Below are 21,076 nucleotides of genomic sequence, written 5' to 3'. Positions count from 1 at the left end.
GGACTCAATAAAATTAATGTAAGTAAAATAACAGTAATGAAGAAAATAATGGCGCTATAGAGTGACAAATCCCAGGGTTTTAAAGGAAATAGGTGAGCACATTGCAGATGCCAGAACTATAATCTTCCAAAGTTCTCTCGATTCAGGTACCGTTCCTTTAGATTGGAAAATTGCGCATGTCACTCCGCTACTTAAAAATGGTGAGAGAGAAATCATGGAATTTATAGGCCAGTTAGCCTGACATTTGTTGGGAAATTGCGAGAGTCTATAATTAAGAATAGGGTGGTGATCACCTCAAATTTTCAGTTGATCATAGAGAGCCAGCATGGATTTGTGAAAGGTAGGTCATGCCTGACAAACCTGATTTTAATTTTTTGAACAGGTGACTAAAGAAGTGGACACTGGAATGTCTATGGATGTTATTTATATGGGCTTCCATAAGGCATTTGATAAAGTCACATATAAGAGACTGTTAACTAACGTAGAAGCCCACAGAATTGAGGGCAAATTATTGACCTGGTTAGGAAATTGGATGATCAGCAGGAGATGGGCAGTAGGGATAATGGGTAGGTACTCAACTATTCACAGTATTTATTAATGACTTAGATGATGGCATAGAAAGTCGTATATCCAAATTTGCCAATGACACAAAGATAGGTGGCATTGTAGGCAGTGTAGATAGAAATATAAAATTACAAAAGGATAGCGACAGATTAAGTGAATGGGCAAAACTGTGGCAAATTGATTTCAATGTAGGCAAATGTGAAGTCATCCACTCTGGACCTAAAACGGATAGAACAGGGTACTTTTATAAATGGTGAAAGGCTAAAAACTGAAGGTCCAAAGAGAGGGGGGCGGTCCAGGTACATAGATCATTAAAATGTCACGAACAGGTACAGAAAATAATCAAAAAGGCTAATGGGATACTGGCCTTTATATTTAGAGGACTAGAATACAAGGGGGCAGAAGTTATGCTGCAGCTATTCAAAACTCTGTTTGGACCACACCTGGAGCACTGAGCAGTTCTGGGCACCACACCTTAGGAAGGATATATTCGCTTTGGAGGAAGTGCAGCGTAGGTTTACCAGAATGATACCCGGACTTCGAGGGTTAAGTTACGAGGAGAGATTACTCAAATTAGGGATGTATTCCCAAGAATTTAGGGGTGATCTGATCAAAGTTTTCAAGATATTATGAGGAACAGACAGGGGAGATAGAGAGAAACTATTTCTACTGGTTGGGGATTCTAGGACTAGGGGACATAGGTCTGGTTCTAATTTTTAAGACTTTCAGGAGTGAAATTAGGAAACCCTTCTACACAAAGGTTGATAGAAGTTTGGAGCTCTCTTCTGCAAACGGCAATTGATGCTAGATCAATTGTTAATTTGAAGCTTTCTGTTAACCAAAGGTATTAAGGGATATGGGCCAAAGGTGGGTATATGGAGTTGGGTTGCAGATCAGCCATGATTTCATTGAATGGTGGAGCAGGCTTGAGGGGCTGAATGGCCTTCTGTTCCTATGTTCCTGAGTCTAATGAACTTAATACATCGCTTGTCCTCAGGCTCCGAGCCTCCTTTTGTGTTCACTGCCTGCACGGGTGTATAGTTGCATATGACTGTACCAGTGTCTTGTACAGTCTTTATCATTCCGTAATGTGTGCTCTATCGCTCTAAGAACAATGAACATAAGAAATAGGAGCAGAAATAGGCCATCAGGCCCCACGAGCCTGCACCACTATTCAATATCATGGCTGATCAGATCTTGGCCCCAACTCCACTTCACCGCCCTCTCCCCATAACCCTTGACTCCCTTATCTCACAAAAATCCGTCGATCTCCACCTTAAATATATTCAGTGACCCAGCCTCCACAGCTCTCTGGGACAGAGATTTCAAAGATTCACAACCCTCTGAGAAGAAATTCCTCCTCATTTCTGTTTTAAATGGGCGACCCCTTATTCTGAAACTATGCCCCCTAGTTCTAGATTCCCCATGAAGGGAAACATCCTCTCTGCATCTACCATGTCAAGCCCCCTCAGAATCTTATACACTTCAATAAGATCACCTCTGTGAGTATAGGCCCAACCTGCTCAACCTTTCTTTATATGACAACCCCTTCATCTCAGGAATCAACCTCGAGAATCTTCTCTGAACTGCCTCCAATGCAAGTAAGGAGACCAATATTGTACGCAGTACTCCAGATGTGGTCTCACCAATGCTCTGCACAGTCAGTCTATGGTTCAGTTAGTTTTTCTTACTGCTGCCCTGATACAACTGTCAGTTTCATTTGAGCTATCCATCAATTCCTCCAGATTCCTGTCTTGTGTTGTCCTATAGTCTAGTGCATTTAGTTTACATTCCCACTGTTTATTTCTCTTTGTCTCATTATCTTGCATTTGTCCACAGTAAATGCCATTTGATGAAAAATTAGAGAAGCTCAAAAACAGGAGTTATGGGGAGACCCCATCAAGGTATTACACAAAAAAAATGGTATTCAGTAAACTCAGATTATTACTTTAGTGTAGGCCAGAAAAGTAGAACAGAAGGACATGAATGAGTGAAAAATAAGTTGGAAAATAGTTATCTTTTTCCCCCCAAATGGTAAAAAGTCTGGAGTAATCTGCCTGGCAGAGTGGTAGAGACAAAGGCATTAAGACTTTTCAAAAAACAATTGATGCAAAGATTGAAGATTTAGGGCAATAGAGAGATCTTCAATAGACCAAATGGTCTTTTCTTTCACTTTTTAATGTTGACTGCTAAATTTTCACTGGATTCTGAGGATAAGTACAAAATAGACTATTCTTGTCCTTTCTTTACAGAATTATGCTGCAGAAGTGAAACCATCTGTAATTTCATGTAATTGAGTAAGCTTGAATTTGACAGTTTTGTGAATATACTGGCTGGATTATTGTAGAGCTATTGTTGGCTCTATCAGCATAGAGAAAACTTACTTGTGTTTAACATGATTTTCAAATGCAAAAACTTCAAAGCAATACTGCTAAAATGCCCTCTTCAATTTTTTTTCTTCTGACAGGAATGTGGCGGTGGTAACAGTATTTTGGCCAATGCACGTTCCTGGGGAGTGAAAATCCTACATCTTGATGGTATCCTTTCTCATTGTAAAGTGACATTTTATGTGCATAATTGTTGTAATGGATACTGATTGTGTGTGTGTGTGTTTGAGCTTTACTGTATAATTTATTACATTTGTACTTTAAAATTTTCATTATTAATTAGTGCCAGAAATATCTACAAAGTACACAAACTCCTTTTATAGTGCTATACCCGTTGATGTGTAATAGCTTTAAGCTACCACTGTGTGGCGAAGGCTGTGCGCGTATGTGTGTCCGTTATAAAATCTCTTGCGTCCAAATATGAAGCTGTTAAGAACCTGAATCCCAAAAGTGCTGCAATGGCTGCCAGAACCTAAAATATTAGGAAAATAACTTAGAAAGACTGCAATTTTACACCAAAAACTAAATTGTTTTTTTTTGGCTTTGTTAACATTGTATCATCATCTTTGTAAAATGGTCACACATGGAGAAAATTATTTCTCCTTTATTTGACCCTTGCTTGACCTAAATGCAGCACTTGGTCTTGACCCTTATATAATACACACACGTTACATGTACAAATGTTTTAGTATTTATATTATTTTTTATTCTTAGGATATGGGCGTCGCTGGCAAGGCTTGTCAAATACATCCTCCCTGAGCAATGCCACAGTAGATCTACAACATATATATAAAAATTGTTTATATCATTTTTTTAAAATATATATATATATATATATACCTTAACTGCTACAAAGATCTACTGGCATATTTTGAAAAAAAGGGTTTTAAGAAACTGCTAAATGCCAATAGGAAAACTGAGGTAAGTTTTGTCTGTGTGTTTATATTTTAAACCTGAGCTATGTGACAAGACTGTGGGCAGAGGAGTAAAGCTTGAGTATTTCAGGGATCTCTGAACAAAGGCTAATTGAGTCATATTCACTTTCTGCTGTTTCTCGTTTTTTTTTAATGTAGTTTCAATAAAACAAAGAGCATTCTAATGCAACTTCAGCTCTGATTTTAAGGCCAAGCTTTTAGTGATGATGTAGTTGCCCAATTAGCACCCTTTTAATAATGCAATTCTGAGATCGGATGTGCTGGGTTCTTCAATCCTTGGTGTTTTAGAGCTGCACAATTTCTATTCTACCATGTAAATTGCTGCTGCTGCACTGTACAGTGATGATCTTCAGTTGCTGTAACAGCTGCAGTTTTGCAACTGCTGGTAGTTGCTTTAATTTTGCTAAGACAATAGTATAATAAATGATTTTTTTTTAAGTCTCGAAGGGTTCAGAATTTTGTTATTGCATGTGTCACCTCAACCGCTTGAGTAAATGTGATCATTATTACTTCATACCACCTATAATTCTTTGTCTTAGTTGCATGTTTGACTAGCTTTAGCTGCTGTAAGTATGCATTTATAATTAACTCCATCGATAAATGAAGTACATGGAAGAAAGAAACACATTGGTGCAATCGCTAACAATAAGAGTTATACCAATCCAGTGGCCCTGAATACAAGTCATTTGTTATACTGAGATGCAAATTCATAAACACCTCCATGGCAAATTTTATATTGTGAGCATGCATGCATGCCAGTGTATTTGACCTAAATTGCTAGCTTTTGAGGAAGCAAAAAGATGTACTTGCACTAAAACTCTGTTTTTAAATAAAGCCTTTTGAAGTCCCATTGTAGAAATTAATTGATTTTTGGGGTGTTTTTCAGGGAAATGGTCATTCATCTAAATCCATCTGCAAGAGTGCGAAAGGTCAGTTATGATATGACTCGTTTTTTTTGCATGTAATTTTTAATGCTAGTCACAAAGATAGTTTGCCAATTTATTTGTACGGTGTTATAACATGAAATAAAAAATATTGCCTATCTTTCATTCAGAAAGCTTTATTAATTATAGGAAATGTTCTGTAAATGTAGAGACAATTCCTTTTTATTATTAAATCTACCCCTGTTGCTGCTTCACTGCCTTTCCCAAAATAATAGATACTCTGAGTTGCAGATTTGCACTTGGCTTCTGCTAGTATTAAACACCTGCTGTGCTTTGTCAGGCTGGAATAGACCAATATATTGTGCATTTCAATATTAAAAATGGTAGTCTAGCGTAGAAGTTATACTCAGGATGTTACACTTCATTAAAGTTACAATCTTAAAATAATGGCCTTGATTTTAACTTGCCTCTCCCCCTACCAGAGGGGTTAAAATTTTGGGATTGAGCAACCTAATCTCATTCCCAGCCATTTAAATGAATAGAAAACAAATCGGGTCATCAACGAGGCTCTTGTAAAACTCAGGCAGAGGCCTAATTAACAAAATGATTCAAAAGTCGTGGCTTAAACTTAACTGCATGTCGGGGAGGCCCATGCTGTCTGATGCCCGGCAGAAAGTTCAGGGTGGGAGGCACCAACTGCCTAAGGTAAGCATTAAAGACATACTCCTTGATCTTGCTGCCTACCCGCCCTCCCGAGCACGGCACTGATGTTGCTGTCTAACCCCGCCCCCCCTCCACCTCAATCTCGACACTGATCCAGAACTTCTGACTGCCGGGGACCGTCCCCATGGGTCCCCGGCTGCGGCCTCCTGCCGCAATTCACTGTTCCCGTCTGCCAGCCAGGCAGTCAATCCAGCCGGCTATTGAGCAGGAGCAGGCCCAACATCCCCGGCATTGCCAGCTTCTTCGACCAGTACCGGGCTCCCCCGCACCCTTCCCATCTCTTGTTTAGTATCGGGCCGGAGTGCTTCTGAGCTGCAGCATGAAACTGACACATGCATTCTAATCAGGGTTCCTTGACCAAACAACAATTAAAGTAGCATGTGTGTAAAGAAAAGAAAGCGTTCTTATTATTTAGCGCCTTTCACGACCTCCGGACGTTCCAAATCACTACAGCCAATGAAGTACTTTTGAAGTGTAGTCACTGTTGTACTGTAAGGAACACCGCAGCCAATTTGAGCACAAGGTCTCGCAAACAGCAAATAAATAATTGACTAGATCATCTATTTTGGGTGTTGGTTGAGGGATAACGATTATAGAATCATAGAAATTTACAGCCCATTGTGTCTGTGCTGGCCGAAAAAGAGCTACCCAGCCTAATCCCACTTTTCAGCTCTTGGTCCAGTATCTTTTAGGTTACAGCACTTCAAGTGCGTATCCAAGTACTTTTTAAATGGGGTGAGGGTTTCTGCCTCTACCACCCTTTCAGGTAGTGAGTTCCAGACCCCCACCGCCTCTAGGTGAAAAAAGTTCTCCTCAACTCTCCTCTAATCCTTCTACCAATTACTTTAAATCTATGCCCCCTGGTTATTGAAATAGGTCCTTCCTATCCACTCAATCAAGGCCCCTCCTCATTTTATATAATTAAGTCTCCCCTCACCATCCTCTGTTCCAAAGAAAATAACCCCAGCCTATTCAATCTTTCCTTATAGCTAATATCCTCTAATCCTGGCAACATCCTCATGCAATCACATCTTTCCTGTATTGTGGTGACTAGAATTGTACGCAGTACTCTAGCTGTGGCCAGGAAACCAGGAGAACCCCTGCTCCCCTGCTCTTCAAATAGTACAGTGGACTCTTTTGCATCCACCTGAGAGGGCAGACGAGGCCTTTGTTCAACCTTTCATCTAAGAGACAGCACTTCCGACAGTACAGCGCTCCCTAATTACTATACAAGTGCAACATCCCAAATCCAGAACTCCCAAAACCGGAATTGTCCAAAAACCGGACATTTTGCACATAGCTGATGGAGTCGTCTGGAATTATTGATTGAAAAACAGACATTTTTGAGACAAAACCCAAGGATTCCGGATTTCAAACAAGAAAATCAAGTCTGAAATCCGGAATCCTCGACCGAATCAGTGTCAGGTTTCGGATCTCGCCGCTCAAACCCCGGCACAGATTCGGTCAAGGATTCCGGATTTCAGGCTATTGATTTTCTTCTTTGAAATCTGGAAAAACCCAAAAACTGGAATGGACTCAGTCCTGAGGATTTCAGACGTTGTACCTGTACTGAAGTGAAAGCGTCGATTGTGTGCTCAAGTCTGTAGAGTGGGTCTTGAATCCACAACCTTCTGACTCAGGCAAGAGTGCTACGACTGAGCCAAGGCTGACATTTAACTTAACAACAATTAGACTTTGCGACCTTAAAGGGAAACCGTTCCACGGTAGCAGAATAATACACTGCATTAGAAAGGGGATTAATGAGGTTTACAGGGATGAGGGACTTCAGTTATGAAGAGGTTGGAAAAGTTAGGACTGTTCTTCCTGGAACAGAGAAGGCTTAGAAGTGAACTAATCGAGGCTTTCAAGAAGATAAGTTTTAATAGAGCAAATAAGGAAAGCTATTCCCGCTGGCGAGCGGGTCAATAACTGGAGGTCATAGATTCAAAATCATTGGAAAAAGATCTAGAAGGGAGATGAGGAGAATTTTTTTTCGGAATTGTCGGGATCTGGAACGCTCTACCTGAAAAGGTGGTGGAAGCTGAGTCCATAAATAATTTTAAAGGGGAATTGGCCAGGTACTGGAGGATGAGGAACTTACAGGATTACGGACAAAAAGCGAGGTGTGTGTGACTAAGTACGATTGCACTGACTGGCCGCCTTCTGTGCTGTACATTTCTATGATATAACAATTTTGTCCTCAAATCAGCACATCATCAAGATTATTACAACAATGCCATGGAAGATCCACCAGTAAAATAAAAATGGCGACATGCATTGTTATTGTGATCGGGCTTTATCTAAAATCCAATTTTAAAATGGAACCTATTGAGCATTACATACTAATAGGTTGGGAACTGAATCTGGGAGTTGAGCACATTGCAATTACAGCTTCTAGTTCGTCCTGGGAAAATGCTGTTTTAATGCTATAATCTCATCATGTTTGTCGGTACTTCTTCGTGCAGTAGCTTTAGTTTAAATTTTCTCTGTAAATCAGTTGATTCTGGGTACTATTATTAATTACATTTCATTTCATTTTTGCTTGAACAGTGGGAAAACTAAAACAGCCCTATCTTAAAATTGAAGATTCCAGTCGGTAAGGTGATAGCTTCTCACACAAGGATTACACTTATTTAATATTTGTTTATAAATGGGTCTTGAGTATTGAAATATGTGGACATCTTTCAACATGAGTACAGTGGACAATAAGTATTTGTTTCAACCTGATTGGTATATTTGGCATTAAGAATGAAATATTAATGTGAAAGTGAATTTGTAGAACATTTTACTGCTCATTGTACTTTCCATTGCTTTTTACAGTTGTGTTACTGGGAATAATATAAATCAAGTCATTGTTGTGGTATATTTTTAACTCTAATTCACTAAATAAAATAAAAAACTTGATTTTAAATGCATTAAATTCATTCAATGACTACAGAATTATTTGTAAGTGTTGACAAATTGTGTGTATGCAGGCATTTTAGACCTCTCTACCAGCAGTTTGTCAACTATCCAGAACTGAACTATGAATCCCAGAGAGGCTTTAGTGCATTTGATCCTCTGAAGAAATCTAGGAGTGGATGTCGGGAGCAAGAAAAGAGCAAACTTGGGTAAACTTTTGTATATAGATTACTGTGTTTTGTAGTAAACTTTTAGTTTTGAACATTGACTCCTAGGATTTTATGAATGGAATTTTTATTAAATGGTTAGTTATGTCTAGTTTTTTTTTAAATGACTGGTAAAGTTCTTAATAACAGAACACAATTAAATATAAAATACCATTGAACTTGTGTTGTCATCATCCCAAATTTATTTTTATCCAGACCTTCCAGCAATTGGGTGGCTCACCATTATTATTTTACAATTACTCATTCACAAATTCTGTTACTATTGCCTCATTTTTCTCTGAGAAAACATTGGGATAGGTGTATCATTTGATGAGTTATTAAACAAGTCTCTGAAATATCTAATATTTGTGGGCTGTGTAGCCATGTCTGGCAGCTAAAAGAAAACCTCGCATCATATCCAGAACACTTTGTCCCAATAGTTATTTTGTTCATTTGCTTTGGAAGATGTTCTTCTAGTTTTGTGCTTCTTGATGTATGTGAAGCCATTGTTTGCATTTGTAATCTGAATTAATGACCATTTTAATTTTTTACCATTGCACAGGGACTGTAGAATGACTAACAGTGAGGGAGATGTAGAAACTTTCTCAAAACCAGCAGCATTGCATGTAGAAAAGAAACGGCAGCGGTTCTGTGAATGTTGCCACGAGACATTCTATGACCTTGTTGAGGTGAGTGTAAATCTTTTAGAATAGTACTTCAAATAGGATCAAACAGAGCCTTGGTAGACTGATTCTATCCATTGTATTGTTTTAGTTGTGATCCTTTTGTAATATTAGAATATTTGCAAAATTATCTGTGCAAGATGTTCCATTCCATAAGCTCAATGCCTAATGTTGTTTATTTTTTCTTTAAATGGATCCTTGGAATTCCACTTTCATGCTGGGCCTGTTTTTTTTTTAAAGCTACCACTTCCTCAAAGGGGAAGAAAAGTACTTCCAAATGTTTGAACAGAATTTTTGATGATCAGCAAAAATGTCAATTTTTTTTATTCGTATCGAGACCCTCAAGCTGGGTCTCCTTCGTTGCTGGATTGCCCGGATGGTGCTCAAATGCCTCTCCCACACTTGATTGCACAACTTTCTTTCCACCACTTTGGATCCCAGATGGTCTACAACACCACCTGTGACCTCAAATGCACATTGCAACTGACCAGCCAGATTTATTTCGACAGCCACAAGCTACTGTTGCTCCCTTTCCATACCCAAATCAGATTACTATTCCAAAATAATTCTGGACATTAGAAAGAACTCTTCCATCACCAGCAGTCTTGTCCAACCATTGCACTCATCTCAAACACTAAATGCAAGAGCTCATAAACTTATTTGTATTTGAATCAAAAAATCTAAATCAGCACAGCTGCTTCTGCCTCGCCAGGTCTTCCCATGTCCCCTCCACTCCAAACCTTCCCAACTGCCTGTTTCATGGCCATGTCTCCACCCACCACATACTCCATAGTTTCTCCCTTATCTCATATTACACTCATTCGTGAAGCAAACTACCTGCTCCCTTGACCCTCTATCATCTCGGTTCCTGACCACTCAACTTCCTCATCTCAATCTCATGCTTGCTGATATCAACAATCTATTCTTTTTTCTCTGGCACTATCTCTACTACCTTGAAAACTGAAAATAGAACCCTTCAGCCCCTTCATTCCCTTTTTAAATACCACTTTAGCTCAATGTTTCTTTTCTTTCCAAGATCGTAGAATGTATCAGCTTATTCGAGAGCACCTAATCAAGCTCCCAGGCCATACCTAGCACTATTCAAATAACATAAATGGCATCACATTACTGTTCCTCCTTGTCTTTTGCTGATGCTTTCACTGCCTTTGAAATCATCTACCACTCCAACCTCTGTCTCCTCTGCAGTCTACCTCGGTTGCATTGCTCTCTCTTGGCTTCGCTGATATCAGTCTTAACAGATACATTACATCTCCTCCACGGGTTCTTCCTCTTGAGCCCACATGATCAGCTCGCCAGAGCTCCATTGTTGTTCCACTCTTCATATTCATATTGTCCTCTTTATTGAGGCATCCCACTCCAGAGACTTGAGCACACAAATGTAGACTGACACTCCAGTGTAGTTCTGTCAGAGGTGCCGTCTTTTGGATGAGACGTTAAACACCTTCTCAGATGGACGTAAAAGATCCCATGGCACTAATTTCGAAGAAGAGCAGGGGAGTTATCCCATGTCCTGGCCAATATTAATCTCTCAATCAACATCACTTTTTAAAAAAAAACAGATTATCTGGTCATTATCACATTGCTGTTTGGGAGCTTGCTGTGCGCAAATTGGCTGCCATGTTTCCTATATTATAACAGTGACTACACTTCAAAAAGGTATTTCATTGGCTATAAAGTGCTTTGGGACATCTGGTTGTCGTGAAAGGCGCTATATGAATGCAAGTCTTTTATTGGACCAGGTTCCATATCTACACCAATTTAGCAGCTAGCTTTACCATTAATTCCATTGTTTTTCATCGAGAGCTATAGAAAAGTAAGTAATTGATGGTGCCGCCAAGAGGGACACTCCCTATGCCTCCCAGACCAGTTTCTTGAACAGCAGGAGTGTCAATTTCACACCAGCCAAAGAAACTCTGGGTGACATCACGTTAAAGGCTAGAGATGAGATTTTCCATAGTTCCCCAGGTCCCACAGATCTCAAGGTAATTTGAAATTATGACTGATATTTCTTATGAAGCCACTCCAGGATGCACGGACATGCTCTCAGTATGTTTTGTTATCAGAGCAACTTAGCTGCAAGGGATACACATGCCACTGCTGGTAACAAAATTGCTATTTTTATTTGAACACCAAAAAACATTCTGCTCAGACTATTTATTTTCTATGAAACGGGGGAATATTTTGAATACCCATAATCTCCTTAACCTTTTTAGCCAGATCAGCAAGGCAGTGGGAAATTACCCATTTACTAGCCTGAATTTTGCCTATCTTGCTCATTGGGTTAGTTTATCAACCACCCAATTTAGTATAGCTACAGCATGAGTCTCTATTGTAGTCAGGGACAGTGCCTAGTTAAATGTAGATGGTGTCGCCCAAGTAGCCAGATTTTTACCATTGATGTGCAGAACGTGGTTACCAGGATTTTCTGTTCCTCTGATACGTGGCTATGGATTAGCTCAAAGAAAGCTAAGCAAATGCAGAAGATATTTTCCGTGATGAATCTCAATAATTTTCTGGAACAAGTAGTTGCTGAGATTGTGTTGCATGAGCCAAGAGCACTGGCTGGTAGCTGAATCAGCCAAATGTGTAATTATGTTTTAGCTGTGCCTTGTATAATGGTGTTTAAAAACGAATAGCATCGATAAAGAATTTTAATACAGTAATTCTCCATTCATAATAGTTGGAGCATTATTTAGGTAATTCTTTGCTAGTGCTAATTGGATGTCACATTAATTGAGGTTGCATTGGCAACTTTTAAAAATTTAAACTAAAGTAATTCAGAAAGACTAGACATTTATTTTACCTTTTTTGCAGCATCTTCACTCGAAGCAGCATCAAGACTTCGCCAGTGACCCCTCTCAGTTCACAGCCCTTGATGGCATTGTGTCTCAATTAGAAAATGAATTTGTCGAGTACCAAAGCAATGGATGCATCCAGAGGTAACAATCTTTCATATATATATATATATATATATATATTTGACCCTGGATAAATTTTGTATTTCTCTTTAGTTTTTTTTTTTACAATTAATGTACAGTATTGCTTTTAAGCAGAGAATTCTGTCTGTATAGAAATCCTCCCTAGATGTATTCTGAGTCTCTGCCAAATCGGCAAAACACAACTACTTTTAAACTTTGCAGGATAAGGGACAGGATGCCACAGTGAAAAATGTTGCACTTCACCTTTGGTGTGGTGTGATTAACATTTCCTCTGTGATGACGAAAGATTCCTAGTAAAATACTTTTGTCCAACCTTAATGCAGTTCTTTTCAACCTTAATATGCACAGATTAGATTACGGTTGGATGTGAATCCAAAGCATGAAACTAGTATTAAATAAGCAGGCCCACTTCAAGGGCACAAGGTTGGCTGATGTGGGGAAACAGGAAAACACTCCTGAATGCTGCTTTCACTTACCCAATGAAGAGGGTGTCTAGCTTCTGGTTGGAAATGCATGGGTGGATGAAGGAAATGGAGTTGATGGAATATAGGAACATGGTGGATAAATATGATTAGAACTACTTACTCGTGTGGAGGATAAACGCCGACACTGACTGGTTGGGCCAAATTGCTTGCTTCTGTGTTGTAAACTTCATTGTATTTCTATGACTGCACCACTCTGTAATTCTAAAACCAAATTAAGGACAACAGCAGGATTATTTTTTCATTTTTAAATCAACACTTGCTCCAAAGAGTGGAAAATATTTTTTTGTGCCTAAATGCCCTTTATGTACACATTGACAGGCCGTCCTCAGGGGCTCCGAAAAAACAATTGTTGGCGCAGAGTTGGGCTATTTGCCCAACGACTGACCAGCAATTGCCCACGTAAGTCTTGCGGTTGATGCAAGAGCATAAGGGGATATCTGAGCCTTAAATTGAATACTTTTATATCCTAAATTATACGCACACTTTATTAAATGTGTTTATGCAAATATTGACCTGGATTACAGTCTTAATGTTTAATATTATCAAAAAATTAAATTTCTATTGAAGCTGTGCAATGAAGGAATTTATGAATAAAATTGCAATTCTGTACATCGTATAATTATTTGGGGATTCTATTGCATTTCATTAGGGGATTCCCTTCATGCATGATTGCAATGGAATCCTCCTTTTGTCATTGGAGGACCGGGCCCATGTGATCCCAGGTACGCCTTCGAACCACCTGCGTCCCTGGGATCCGTGGGCCTTTACGCTGCCCTCCGCCTGGATGCCTGAGACCACAACATTCTGCAGTCGGGGCGCCAGCAGGTATTTTCGTAAATGTTTTGCAGCCAAAAAAAATCCAAAAGCTGAAATCCAGACTTACCCGAAAGATGTCTGAGTCCCTTTAAGAAGAGCTGATGTCGTCTCTGCAGTGCTGCTACTCGCACGTTCCTTCGTGCATGGTTTGGAGAGGATGTTATGGAGAGCGGCGACGTCGAAAATTGCAGTCATGCATCAAATGGGGATTGCACGCCAATTGAAATCACAATCTGCTCATTTGAATTTGAGAGGCCAACGCTGGCCATGACAGTGCTATGGAGCTCATCAAAATGGCGGCCGCCGTGTCCTATGCCAGAAGCGAGGCAGCTGCCATTTTTTTCAGAAATATGGCGCTAGTGGTTGGTGGTAAGGTAGGGAATTTCTAGGCCATTTAATTTTTTTGCCTCCTTGACCAATTTATTTATTATAGATTTGTGTTTTTAATTCAGATCCATGAAGCTGGTTTCAAGTCCTGAAACTTCACTATCCAAAATGTACATGGAATCGTTGCAGGCTGTTAATGACCTTGTCCTTGGAGAAGAAAAACTTTCACTTGAATCTGTAGCTGGAAGCCAACTGATGAATTTTTCTGTAGAAAATCTGGAAGGAATTGATGAGGTTGGTCAGAATTCAAAGCTGCATCACGTGAAACCTGACCAAACAAATGACGAGCTAACCCAACAAGGACTGGAACTTAATGGACACAGATCCTGTCTCCTTCAGCAGGATCACGAGCTGGAGTCCTTCAACTGCATGAATCAAATAGTTGCATGCTCTAAACAGTTGGTGATGAAATCCCCAGATTGCAGTTCATTGGACTTTAACACAGGAGTAGCAGCAGAGAGAGCAACTTGCCACATGCCTAATGAACAAATGGATAGTGTGGATGCCTTTGTGCAAGAAATCTCGTGTGGTGCTGACAAAGAGGAAACTTCAGAAAGCTGCCATCGGTCTGAACAGGAGCATATGAAATCTGCATCTGAAGAAGTTTCTTATTGTATGACAGCTATCCCTAAATCATGGAAGGTCGATTGTGATATAATTACAACAGGCACCAACTGTAGTTTTAAAAAACGCAAACACTCTGACATCAGTTCACAAGATGAGAGGAGTCCGAGACCCAAACTGGATGATTTGACTGGTATATGTGATTGTTTCTCTTTCATTAAAAATAGCAATTCCCTTGTCAGTAACTTCAATGAACATATTTTCCAACCACATGCAGAACTGCTTTATTTATCCGATCTGCATAAAACCTTTACTTCGCATACTTGTGTTGAACAAAATATGTTTCCTACTCCATGTTCTATGAACGTCTCCACGGGGGAGCATTTTGATTTGTCTGCCAAGTTTAACTCGTACGGGCCGTTGATTGGTAAAGAAAGCCTAGTAGACATTGAAAGCAGTAGAGCTGGAAATGAATGTGAAAACTGGGGGATGCCACAAAGAGTGGTTTGGGATTGTGAAGAGAAGCCAAGCTTACCAAACACTACAGCTACAGGTAGTCGGGAAGTCAATGAAGACATTTGGCTTGTTCGAACCAGCGAAACCGTTCAGCATGACCAAGAGCCAATGAAAATTGCTTTAAGCAGTGCAACAGTTCAGACTGGAAAAGAGTTGCTATCAGCTCCTCAGAATACAGCAGGGTTTACATCCCAAAGTTGCAAAGTAGTCCATAATGATGACCCTGTGCTTAAGGGTGAAGCTGAAATTCAAGTAACAAATGAGGAAATTGAATACTCGAATGTAGCAAAAAATACTGTAATGCAGCTCATTTCTTCCTTTAAAAGCAATGCCCAGAAATATTTAGGATCTGACACTCTGCTCTGTGCAAAAACTAATTTTCAAGAGGATGAAAACGGATGTAAAAATTCTGTCAACCTAACTAACCTCTGCCATTCTTCTGTTCAAAATGACATATTTCATACAGAAATGTTTTCATCAGAATCTGAATGGGATATTCAGTTGTCTTCAAGACTTGGCAATATACAAGCTATTACCAAAGACCAATCTGTTGACATGGAACTCTTGAGAAAGACTTGTGTTACTGTGAAAGATGCAGAGTATGAGACTCAGTTATACTCTGTATTAAAGGACAAATCTGAAGAAGACTGGATGAACAAAGAGGAGAACGGTCTGACTAGCTGATGCACTCACACATCCAGCATGTTATACGACACTTGAGCCCTATCTGGATGGTTGCACTAATTAACAATACTGTGCCAAAGTTATTTGAAAGATTCTATTGACTCTTTCAATATACTTTATGAACTGTGAATGATTTTACTTTTGAGAGCTAATGGGTTCAGAGACCACCTTACAAAAGCTGTTAACGTTGCAAGTCCCAGATTAATGCATTAGTTCTGAATGAGTTTCTGCTTCAATTTCATCTTGGATTAATAAATGGGGTATGGTAGATTAAATAGCACATGTTAGTCCATAATTGGCTATGGCATGTCCTACTTTCACAAAAAGGGTGTGTTTTTACCCCCTCTATTTTGCAATATCTCCTTTCCCTTCCCAACTACCATGGTTTTCTTTCTACTACAGGTACACAAATAAGCAAAATACAATCTAAGCAGTCTTAAGAGACTGGCAAACAAGGTTCTATATGGTATATCCAGTTTATTGTATGCTTCCCCTAGAGTGCTAGGATGTGGATTCATGCTCACAATTCTGTGTCGAATCGTATTTTGGGTGAGGTGAAGCACTGTGAAGAGGTTGAGTTCTTCTCTCCTCCCTGCTCCCCAGGGAAAGATTTCCCATTAGTTCTTGTCCAGGTCCACATAGAACTTTCAAGTGACATCGGTATAAGTCTAGGAGCAAGTTGCGTGGACTTCTTGTCTGTCTGGGAATATAACGTGGCAGAATTTAACGTTCATGTACTCACCAGTATCTTCAAAAGTGCTCTTCCTCCTGAGCAGCTGCTGAGTGTAAGCAACCACATGGGATGGGGCGGGGGGAGGGTGGGGTGGGAAAGAGAAAGAGAGATTTAAATAAAGTGAGATAATGCTGGCAGCTTTTTGGAGCACCAATACAAATTATTCTGCACAGTAGATGAGCTTATTGCTTCGTTTCAAACCACCCAGTTGTAGTTTATATGATTTGAAATGGCTTATCTTGAGAGCTAACAATCTTGTGCTTCATTCCTGTTGAGCTAGTTCTGCAATGCTGCATAAAATCATTAGCATTCACAATTTTTAGGCCTTCGTACCAGTCAATACTGACCATTCTGCTTTATTCTATCAATTTTCTATATTCTGATATCAGCTAGGGCTTTGGATATTAAAGAACACATTGCTAGCAGTCTGTCCAAGGAGGGATGTGTGTTTAAAAGCGCACTTGCTAATTAATTTACTAAACACAGACGACAATGCAAATATATGTGTGAGAATAAACTATTGGATTCAATCCCTGCTCAATTTATAAGCAAGAAGGAGGGACAAGTTTTAGTTATTCCCTTGCACTACTGAAAAAAAAAACTAAAGTCAGTATCTGGTTGCAAGATACTGGAAATGTAATTTATTGTGTCCCGTAAACCTGTTATTTTGGGTCTCCACTCACCCAGTGGTCACTGGTGTGAATGAGCATCTCCAGTAACCATATGCAAGTTGAATTTTTTGTCTTGCTCTTGGCTCTGGCACCACCTAATCGGCATGCATCTGAGGAAAGGATTGGAGTTGGTGCTACATTCATTTGTGTAAAGGAGATCAGAAATTATGACTTTTGAGGAAATGGGAGAATTAAGTGAAATGGTTCCATCCAGACTGATTTGTAAAATATATTTTATTGAAAGTGTTTACTCTCTCTCACCCTACCCCCCCCCCCCCCCCACCTCCCCATTTAAAAAAAAAAACACATGCACTCTTAATACCCACTCTTGGCACCCACACATTCAAATATAAATCCAATTGTTATTCAATTATGTCAAATGGTAAAAATTGTAAGCATGTTTCAGGAAATGATCATTTTAAACCTGAAAAGTTGCCTTTGATCTCTGGACAAACTTAAAGGAGTATTAGCAGTAAATTTGTTGTAGTTCTATCACCAAAATTTTGCCAATTGAATATTTTTTGTTTAAAATAGCATTCGCTGCGTTTCTGGTGTTGGTGTTTTGAATGTGAGCAAGGTGAAGAGATTGCAGTTGCAATTCCTGCTCTTAATTATCCAGGTAATGTGTGATACAGAGCTAGATACAATAGAGAGGCTGCATTAGATTGACTAACAGTGCCCTGGATAAACCATATTTTCACAAAATAAAATTTGAAACATTATCCTCACTTCCAGAATTTTTCAAATGTAGAGTATTTGTTGGTATTGCTTTTAAAATGAATTGGACTTGACATTTGCATTAGTACCAGCTTCAGCAGCTCAATAGTTTTGAGGTTTGGAAAACTCAACATTTTAATTGAAGTATCTTAGTGAACAAGTTCTGCATATGATGTCATTCTTTGACAGTACAGAGTACAAAATTGCTTTCTTGATTTTAATTCTTTACATACTGTAAAGAACCACTTCTGTCAAACATGATCTCTTGAAATCTGTACAGCTGTTTGGTTTTAATCATGAAATGTACACTGGCTAGTATATAATTGTGGAAAATCATTGAAATAAATGTTGAAATACAGCTCTCTGTCCATATAATTGATCAGTCTAAAAATAGGAATAAATAAATACTGTTAAAGTCCTTACTTTTGTGGAAGTTCCCAGGTTCACAACTTAAGCCGATTCACAGTTTAGCCATTAAGGAATTATGAAACAATTTAATCCAATCTCAATCTGTTTCTGATATTAGAACATTCTTGCATATTGCTTACTTCAATCTGAATTTATTTAACCCAAAATTATTTTTCTTTTTAATAAGTGGGTTTCAAAAAAGTAACTAACTTGCCCAGTGGAAAGATATAATTTCCTTCTGATTATTTCCCTCAGGGTGAGCTTCTTATCTGTCTTACTGCTGGGGAAGGTGCTTCAGCTCATGGAGAGACCAAAAGTCAGAGTTTTATCTCAATCTATGTTGCTCTTGCATGCAACCAAGTAGCCAGCTAGAATGGGATTGGTAGTTTATACTTTTGACTGGGGAACAGTGGAGTGAAATTGTTTATTATGACAGAAAACCTTTGAGAAAACATTACTTTTTGCATCTACTGCTTCATTTGCAGTTACAGAATCTCCATTTTACCCCTCTTTCACTCCCTGACCTTAGGCCTCAGCCTGGCATCGTGCTACCTTTCCTCAGGTTTAAACAGCCTGCCTTCAAAGCTATGGCCTTCTTAAATCGAGGATTTTTCTGCTCTGAGATAGCCTTGTATTTCTAATTAACCTAATGGCAGACCCTTCATCCAGATCTCAAAATCTGGTATCAGAATACCACATGACCAAGACATTTTGTTGCCTCTTTAATCAGAAGGGAACCTTGTTCCTGCCAACATTATGGAAGCTGTACTTTTTTGAGACGAATGGTACCGAGATCTCCAATATGCAAGTGTTGGTTGGTATAACTGTTGTCTTACTTTACTGAGTGGCAACGCCGGAAACCCTTACTAATAATGGACACTCTAGAAAAGCAGAAGATTATTTTTTATTTATTAGTTCTGGGATGTGGGCATCGCTGGCAAAGCCAGCATTTATTGCCCATCCCTAATTGCCCTTGAGAAGGCTGTGGTGAGCTGCCGTCTTGAACCGCTGCAGTCCGTGTGGTGAAGGTGCTCCCACAGTGCTGTTGGGGGAGGGAGTTAGTTCCAGGATTTTGATCCAGCGATAATGAAGGAACAGCGATTTATTTCCAAGTCAGGATGGCATGTAACTTGGAGGGGAACTTGCAAGTGATTGGTGCTCCTATGTGCCTGCTGCCCTTCTCCTAGGTGATAGAGGTCACGGGTTTGGGAGGTACTGCCAAAGAAGCCGTGGTGAGTTGCTGCAGTGCATCATCATCACCATAGGCAGTCCCATGAGTCCTTAGGTGGCTGAACAGTCCAATACGAGAACCAGAATCACTGTCACAGGAGGGACAGATAGACGTTGAGGGAAAGGGTGGGTGGGACAAGTTTGCCGCACGTTCTTTCGCTGCCTGCGCTTGGTTTTCTGCATGCTCTTGGCGATGAGATTCGAGGTGCTTAGTGCCCTCTCGGATGCACTTCCTCCACTTAGGGCGGTCTTTGGTCAGGGATTCCCAGGTGCCAGTGGGGATGTTGCACCTTCAGGGAGGCTTTGAGGGTGTCCTTGTAACCTTTCCTCTGCCCACCTTTGGCTCATTTGCCATGAAGGAGTTCCGAGTAGAGCGCTTGCTTTGGGAGTCTCGTGTCTGGCATGCGAACAGTGTGGCCTGCCCAGCAGAGCTGATCAAGTGTGGTCAGTGCTTCAATGCTGGAATGTTGGCCTGGTCGACAATGCTAATGGTGGTGCACTTATATATGGTACACACTGCATCCACGGAGCACCAGTGGTGGAGGGACTGAATGTTGAAGGTGGTGGATGGGGTGTCAATCGAGCGGGCTGCTTTGCCCTAGATGGTGTCGAGCTTCTTGTGGTGCTGGAGCTGCACTCATCCAGGCAAGTGGAGAATATTCCATCACACCCCTGACATGAATCTCTTTCTCCTTTTCCCCCCCCCCCCCAATTTCTAATCCCATTCCAGAGACTTTAGCACAAAAGTCTAGGCCGACACTCCAGTGCACTGCTGAGGGAGTGCTGCGCTGTCAGAGCAGCCGTCTTTTGGTTGAGACGTTAAACTGAGGCTCATCTTCTCAAGTAGATGTAATTGATCCTATGGCAATATTTCAAAGAAGAGCAGGGGAGTTTTCTCCAGTGTCCTGGACATTATTGATCCCTAAATCAACTTAAAAACACGATTATCTGGTTATTATCATAATGCTGTTTGTGCGAGCTTGCTGTCCACAATTGGCAGCTGTGTTTCCTATCATCATCATCATCATCATCATAGGCAGTCCCTCAAAGCAAGGATGACTTGCTTCTATGCCAAAAAGTGATGAGTTCACAGGTGTTTCAATGAAGGACCTAATATTCCAGGTCCCGAACTACATGTTAAAGGGTGGATGATGCCTGTGCATGGATTTTTTTTAACGTGTGATGGCCGTTGCACAGCAGCCACCACATGGGCTTGACAGAGCCAGGTCTTGGTCCAGTGGCAAGGATTACTGAAGACGACTGGAGACCAGCTCTGCTGTATGGACCGAGCGCGCACAAATATAGCAGTGTGGGCTGGCCCGTGCTGCCCCTGGGCCCCAGACCCCAGACTCACGCCTCTCCTGGGCCCCGGTCACCGCCTTCTACAAACTCTTGCCGCTCCTTTGCCCCTCCTGCTATGCCCGTTTCCTATATTACAACAGAGACTACACTTAAAGTACTTTATTGGCTGTAAAGTGCTTTAGAACATCCTGAGGATGTGAAAGGAGCTATATAAATGCAAGTTTTTTTTATTACTGTGGAAAAAGACTCATGCAGACAAGTGTCTCATGGATGCAGTTACCCTAAGGTGTTTGTGTGCTTCTTGCAATGGCCAATTTCAT

General features: G+C 40.2%; 2 protein-coding genes across 2 annotated transcripts in view; both read left to right on the top strand.

Annotated features, from left to right (window-relative positions):
• LOC139233626 (uncharacterized) overlaps positions 1–17,378 on the top strand; it is a 29,690-nt gene extending 12,312 nt beyond the window's left edge. The window contains exons 5-12 of the mRNA XM_070864033.1: positions 3,032–3,101; positions 3,808–3,872; positions 4,773–4,815; positions 8,044–8,089; positions 8,469–8,603; positions 9,163–9,289; positions 12,119–12,243; positions 13,997–17,378. Coding sequence (XP_070720134.1) covers positions 3,032–3,101; positions 3,808–3,872; positions 4,773–4,815; positions 8,044–8,089; positions 8,469–8,603; positions 9,163–9,289; positions 12,119–12,243; positions 13,997–15,695 — 2,310 coding nt within the window. The 3' untranslated portion in view covers positions 15,696–17,378. The remainder of the gene's footprint in view (positions 1–3,031; positions 3,102–3,807; positions 3,873–4,772; positions 4,816–8,043; positions 8,090–8,468; positions 8,604–9,162; positions 9,290–12,118; positions 12,244–13,996) is intronic.
• Positions 16,202–21,076, top strand: part of adam11 (ADAM metallopeptidase domain 11) — a 192,240-nt gene continuing 187,365 nt past the window's right edge. The window contains exons 1-2 of the mRNA XM_070863906.1: positions 16,202–16,480; positions 17,634–17,718. Of these exons, the coding sequence (XP_070720007.1) occupies positions 16,202–16,480; positions 17,634–17,718 (364 nt within the window). The remainder of the gene's footprint in view (positions 16,481–17,633; positions 17,719–21,076) is intronic.

The sequence above is a fragment of the Pristiophorus japonicus genome, chromosome 21, assembly GCF_044704955.1.
Source record: "Pristiophorus japonicus isolate sPriJap1 chromosome 21, sPriJap1.hap1, whole genome shotgun sequence".
Taxonomy (NCBI): domain Eukaryota; kingdom Metazoa; phylum Chordata; class Chondrichthyes; family Pristiophoridae; genus Pristiophorus; species Pristiophorus japonicus.
This window is presented reverse-complemented; position numbering and strand designations above follow the sequence as displayed.